At 63.1% G+C, this 6242-nt stretch overlaps 1 protein-coding gene across 5 annotated transcripts in view; it reads right to left on the bottom strand.

Moving 5' to 3' along the window:
• Nucleotides 1-1748: 1748 nt before the first annotated feature.
• WNK4 (WNK lysine deficient protein kinase 4) overlaps nucleotides 1749-6242 on the bottom strand; it is a 25956-nt gene continuing 21462 nt past the window's right edge. For 2 of the 5 annotated variants that reach the window (XM_048829919.2, XM_048829924.2), the window contains 6 exons: nucleotides 5408-5976; nucleotides 4803-4899; nucleotides 4160-4595; nucleotides 3642-3844; nucleotides 3217-3317; nucleotides 1749-2925 (listed from right to left, as the gene is read on the bottom strand). In XM_048829919.2, coding sequence (XP_048685876.2) covers nucleotides 2923-2925; nucleotides 3217-3317; nucleotides 3642-3844; nucleotides 4160-4595; nucleotides 4803-4899; nucleotides 5408-5976 — 1409 coding nt within the window. In that variant the 3' untranslated portion in view covers nucleotides 1749-2922. The remainder of the gene's footprint in view (nucleotides 2926-3216; nucleotides 3318-3641; nucleotides 3845-4159; nucleotides 4596-4802; nucleotides 4900-5407; nucleotides 5977-6242) is intronic. The other 3 variants (XM_048829923.2, XM_048829920.2, XM_048829922.2) reach the window with 3 other exon arrangements.

Below are 6242 nucleotides of genomic sequence, written 5' to 3'. Positions count from 1 at the left end.
GGGGGCTGGAACACATGACTTCTGAGGAGAGGCTGAGGGAACTGGGATTGTTTAGTCTACAGAAGAGAAGAATGAGGGGGGATTTGATAGCTGCTTCCAACTACTTGAAAGGGGGTTCCAAAGAGGATGGATCTAGACTGTTCTCAGTGATAGCAGATGACAGGACAAGGAGTAATGGTCTCAAGTTGCAGTGGGGGAGATTTAGGTTGGATATTAGGAAAAACTTTTTCACTAGGAGGGTGGTGAAACACTGGAATGCATTACCTAGGGAGGGGGTGGAATCTCCTTCCTTAGAAGTTTTTAAGGTCAGGCTTGACAAAGCCCTGGCTGAGATGATTTAGTTGTGGATTGGTCCTGCTCTGGGCAGGGGGTTGGACTAGATGACCTCCAGAGGTCCCTTCCAACTCTGATATTCTATGATTCTTGGGCTGAATAGGGCTGCATCATGAATTCCTTGTTTCCTGGTGCTGAGAGGAAGCATGGGGAGGTACCTGGCCTGGGAGTGCCACACCCTGTTTACCACCTGCAGGCAGAGGAGGACGTAGCACTGGAGTAATTCTGCCCCAGGCTGTGAAGAGCCCCTGGTGAAGTCGGGGGTTGGGGGGGGAAGAGTAGAGCCATGGGAGAGGCTGATACATGGAAATGTGCCTGCTGGCCTCAGGGGGAGAGATTAAGTCCTGCAGGGACAGTACTTGCTCATGCCTTTCTAAGTGCATTGTGGAGGTCACACATGGCTGCAGAGTTCCCTGGAGTGAATTGTGCTTAACCTCTGGCTGAGCAACAATCTCAGTTCAATCTGCATTGGGGCTAGGACCCGGCCCCATGGGGGAAGCACTGGATTGCCCAAGCCATGGGCCCTGTTCTGCAGTCATTGCCACAGGTCAGTGTGCTTGAGGCATTGACCTTACTGGGCCTTGCAGAAGTGGGCACTAGACCTGGAAGTCAGTGACTCATTCCTTAAAAGGTGATGCAACTTTGAGGATATGAATAAAACCAACTTTGTGGTGAGCTGCCTGTGTGACCTTCAGCTAATGATTCCTGTGCGCCTGCTCAGATACTCCAGGGAGAGGAAAAACCCTGTAAGTGAAGTAATCGGGGGGAAGGTGCCTGTATGCTGCCTCCAGGGCCCACTGAATTAGATACAAAGGTGGTGTGCTGCCCTTGGGAAAAGGGGTACAAACCACACTCCTCACTGCCAGAAAAGGCTCCTAGGGAAAGGGTAGCTCTTAATGCCCCTGGCCCAGCTTGCAGGGGAAACACTTGGTCCTTTGCCCCTGTGAAGAGCAGACCTGAGCCCAGGGGAGCTGCTCCCGTGCCTGCAGTTATCTTTGCCTTTGTCATGTTCCAATAAAGGCCACTGGAAAATGTGCTTCCAAGATGATTATTGAGGTGGTGGCAGGAGGCCAGCTCTGTGCCTCAGGGACTGTTCCATGCAGCCCACATTTACTTAAGAGGCTTAAAAGTAAAAGTGGGTTGGGGGGGGGGGCAGGAAAATGAGATTTTCCAGCTCATTGTACTATGTCCTGAATTTACAGGTGGACAGGCTTCTCCTGCTGCAGCCGGGAGAGCAGGTATATTACCTACTGGCCACCTTCCCACTCCCACCCCACCATGGACCCAGCAGGGTTTTTCCTCAGTTTGAGAAAAACCTCCCACCCACATCCATCCTACAGGAAGAACTGATTTGGTTACAAGATGCTCCAGCTGCTGTAATCACACCCCCGCCCCAAGCACCATGCAGACAGCGATTGCCATTTGATCTGTTTTATTCACAACCACTGTACAGTCTCTAAAAAGCCTTTTACAACAAGGTCAGTCTGTGTCCTATGGAGAGGCAGGGCTTCCCGCTGCAGCCATGGGGCCACAGCGGAAGCCGAGCTCTGAGGCTCCCTGCTGCACATACAAGCCTGATGCCCGTTGCCCAGGAGAATGGCTTGGCACGAGGGTGTAAATGCACTTGGCCTGCTGCTGCTCGTTTATGGTTCTGGGGCAAAGAGGCACTGAGAACGCAGCCCCTGTGCAGGGGGCAGCACCCCTCTCACTGCAGTGGGGCGGTGGCTCCTGATGAGGAGTAAAGCACAAAGGTGAGTTGCCATAAAGGGGAGGGATGGTGTCTGCACATGCATTTCCTACAACCCAGGCCCTGCCTTCGGCAAACATTAGCCCAGGGTGTCCAGGGACTAGGACCAAGTGCTATCCGTCCAGGGAGAGGCAAGACCAGCCAGGCCCCAGGCAGCCTGGGCCTGCGTCCATGGTGGCCCACACAGTGGCACTCGCCCTGAGGGTGGGGGTGGCTCTGGTGCTGTCCCTGAAGGATTCTGGAAGTGCACCTGAAGAGCGAGGAGCTGAACGGGGAGAGGGGTTCAGCGAAGGGCTGGGACTCAGCAGGAAGCATGTCTCAGCTGACACCACGAGGGGGCGCTCTACAGCAAGGCTCCCCATGGCTCGGTGATGGGGAGTTACCCCGTCACGGGTCCTACCCCACTCAGTCTCCTTCCCAGCCCCCAAACCTGGGGGTGCGTGAACCGGGCTGGCTGGGACCCGAGTGCTGCCACCATCAGACTTCACACAGGCACGTGGGGCCCAGTGCGGGCAGGGCAGATCCTCCCCGGGGCTGTGGGACAAAGCCAGGAGTCTCTGCTGGCCACGCTCCGGGCGCCCACAGCCGACACCATGGGGCCCAGTGCCCTGCTCTGCTGGGACAAAGCTGGGAGGGGCACACAAGGGCAGGAGGCGTCTCCATTCCCAGCAGCAGCAGCCGCCGCCACCCCTGCCCCACAGTGCCAGCGTTGTCTCCACACACGGAGGAGCCTGTGGGGCAGGGCGCTGCCTGGTCAGCTCACAACAGGGCCTCTCGCCACCCCTCCATGGCAGCTGGCGCGTGGCTGAGGTAGTCCATGAAAATCAGTCCTGGCAGGCTGGTCACTGCAGAGAGAGGAGAAGGGGGCGCTGACTCCCAGCAGGGGGAACTCACCCTGAGGGGCCTACGGGCAGCAGCCACCTGTGCGTGCTCTCGGGGGCTCAGAGCCCCGTGCCCCTCCACAGAGGGGAGCCCGGGCCGTGTCGCTTTGGGGCGTGCGGTGACACCAGAGCACATGCTCCAACACAACCCCTTCTGTGCCAGAGGGAGCGTGTCCCATGGAGAGGTGCCAGCCTGGGGCTCGGTGGGACGGGACCCTACGGCCCAGGAGGCCCCCAGCAGCCCCCTGCTCTCACCATTCGGCTGAGGTCTCCGGCGAACGACACCCCTCTGCTCGGCCGCTGCTCCTGCGAGCCGGTACTGCTGCCGCTCAGCGAATTCCTGCGCATGATCCCTGCTGGGAGTCAGACGGGGTGAGGGGCCGGGGGCCACTGCCTCCCCCCACGGAGCAGCCCCCCAGGTGCCCGCTGCACAGCCTGGCGTGGGGGGACGTCTCCCCCAGCAGGCAACACACAGGTTAATGCCACCTCCCCCAGGGCGGAGACCTGAGGGTTCTCCATGCAGCCCAGGGTGCGGCCCCCAGAGAGCTCCCCACAGCACATGCCCTTGGGTCCTACAGCCACCTGGGGGCCCCGGGCAGAGAGAGCGAGGAGAGCGGGGGGGGGTGCCAGCAGGGAGCAAGCGGGGGCCAGGTGCCAGCAGGGAGCAGCGGGCCGGGTACCTGTGGGCTGCGAGAGCTCCAGGCGCTGGAGGCTGTTGCGCCGGGACGGGTTGAAGCTGCCCTTGGAGAGGCGTCTCTGGCGGCTGGAGAGCATGGCGGCCGGGGAGACGATGCCCGGGGGGGCCTGCTTCCCCATCCGGAAGTACAGCTCCTCGATCTCCCTCTTCTGCACAGCCTGCAGCGTCTGCACTTCCGAGAGGTGCCTGGGGACAGCAGGGCCGTCAGGCAGAGCAGGGCAGGGGGCAGATGCCTGTTTCTAGCCCCGCTGCCCACAGGGAGGAGACTGGCAGGAAGCTGCCTTACTCCGCCCCGGGCAGGACTTGGGGTGACAGCTCCCCAGCACTGGTCTGGAGCCCCCTTGAGAGCTGCCCTGCTGGGGCAGAGGGGACGAGCCTGCCCCCTCCCTGGAGCCAGAGGCGCTTGCAGCAGGCTCAGCTTGCTCCCACTCCCCCCCGGCAGCGCAGCACGTGCCAGTCGCGGGAGCCATGGGTAAGGCCTAGCCCCGGTCCCCCACTCACTTCTGGCGCAGGCTCTGCAGCTCCTCCCAGATCTCCTCGTCCTCGCTCTCCGTGTCGTCGCTGCTCAGGTAGGACAAGCTGCGGGCGTAGCTCATCCACACCGGGCTCACCACGGCCTGCTGGGGGCTCTCGGCACCACCCTCCGCGGGCCCCTCCTGGTCGCTGTCCGCCAGCACCACCGGCGTCCCCTCCTCGGCCAGCAGCTCGTCCGGGTCCTGCACCGGGGTGTCGGGGACAGAGTCTGAGTCGGAGCTCGTGCTGCCCTCCAGGGCGGAGGAGCTGGGCACTGAGGGCTGGGAGGAGGTGCCAGCCACCCCCTCCCAGGGCTCCGGGCCGCTCTGCTCACGGTCACTCTGGCTCGGCTGCCCCAGGGGGCTGTTGGCTGGGTCCTTGGATGTGGTCACCTGGAACCGGCCCAGAATCTGGGGCTTGGCCTCTGGGAACGAAAGGGGAAGGGCAGGTTAGCAGGGAGCCGGCTCAGGGTGGGCCAGGGCAGGTCTGAGCGCCGGGCGTGGCTCTCCTTGCACTGGTGGGAGAACTGGCACCAGGCACTCTGCGATGCCAGCCCTGTCCCCACCCAGGGCTGGCATCACAGCTCAACCAGCAGCTGCCACCCTGAACCCTGCTTGGCACAGGCCTTTACCTTCGTTGATGGGGGACAGCCGGGCCTTGGCCATGCCGGGGGCGGGCGACTCTGAGACGATCAGGTGGCTGCTGGGTTTCAGGGAGCAGGGTGATACCTAGGAGAGAAGCCGGTGAGCCAGGCCAGGGAGCACCAAGCCGCCCCCATGCAGGGTCCTGGTCCACAGCAGCATCCAGGGCCACCTAATCCCCAGCAGCAGATGGGCCAGGGATTGAGCTGCGGCTCCTTGGCTCAGGCCCAAGCCTCTGGATTAACAGGCTGCTCCAGGCCTCGCTCCGAGCCAGCAGCGCTGCCCCAGCCCAGGGGCAGCGGCTCGTCCCCTGGAGTAACACCAGCCCCAGGGTTGCTCTAACTAGTCCCAGCAGGACCTGCCCCCTGGGGCCCTTCTGCCAGCTCTGCTGCAGCAGAGGGCATGGCCTGCAGCCGGTCCCTTCCCACCAGCCCTACACCAAGAGCCAGGGTCTCACGCCACTCGGGGGCTCCCCAGGGGGCATGTCCTGGCTGTACCCCCCACGGTCTTGGGGTCTTCCCAGCCTAGCCCCTTCTGGCAGCTATTTGACCCACCTCATGCTGCAGTGCCCATGGCCCTTCTGGGGGGTGCTTACCGAGCCGCTGTCCACAGCAGGAGCTCTCACCGATGACAGCGGACTCTCCCTGGTGCCGCTTCTTTCCAGGCCCTGAGGGGCAAGAGCTGGCCCCCAGCCCCCTGTGACATGGGAGCTGGTGGGCTCCTGGGTCCCACTGCAGCGTGGTGCTGGCTCCACCAGGCCTGCGGGGCCAGGGGAGGTGAAGTGCGCCGGCCCCAGGTACAGCGCCGATGGGCGAGGGATCGGTGCAGAGGCCAGGGGCCCACCCGGCGGGGACACAGCCGAGGAGATGGACGGCAGCAGCGTCTGGGCCATGCTCATCATTGCCAGGGAGACCATTTCAGCCAGCGAGAACAAGGGGGAGGTGGCAGGAGACCAGGGGAGCGCAGTGGGTGCGGTGCTGTTCCTGGGGGGGCTCAGGGGGCCCAGGCCTCCCCTGGGTGGTGTGGTGGGCAGCAGGGAGCCCCCAGCATGGGGCCCGGGCACGGCAGTCTGTGAGAAAGACTGGGATGTTGGCAGCTGGTACGGGGCCAGGTCGGGCGCCGTTAAGAAGGAGGGCCAGCTCCACGCAGCTGCACTGGGGGAACCTGTGAGGGAGAAAGGGGTGAGCATGTGGCGGGGGGGAAGGGTTAACCATGTCCCCCCTCCATGGCTGGGTGCTTCCCCTTCCCTCCCATCTAGGGTCCCCATATCCCTGCCCCAACACCCGCTTGCTCCCTCTCACTCCCCCTGTCGCTGGCTGCTCCCTTGGTGGGGCGCAGCCTGGGCGTTCCAGCCCTGCCCAGCCACCAGCTCGGCTGGGCGCCAGGAGCCTCTCCGGCCGAGTGGGGCCATGGCCGGGCCCGGGGAAGGT

The sequence above is a fragment of the Caretta caretta genome, chromosome 27, assembly GCF_965140235.1.
Source record: "Caretta caretta isolate rCarCar2 chromosome 27, rCarCar1.hap1, whole genome shotgun sequence".
In the NCBI taxonomy this organism is placed as follows: domain Eukaryota; kingdom Metazoa; phylum Chordata; order Testudines; family Cheloniidae; genus Caretta; species Caretta caretta.
Note: the sequence above shows the minus strand (reverse complement) of the source record. Positions and strands in the feature narration are given on the sequence as shown.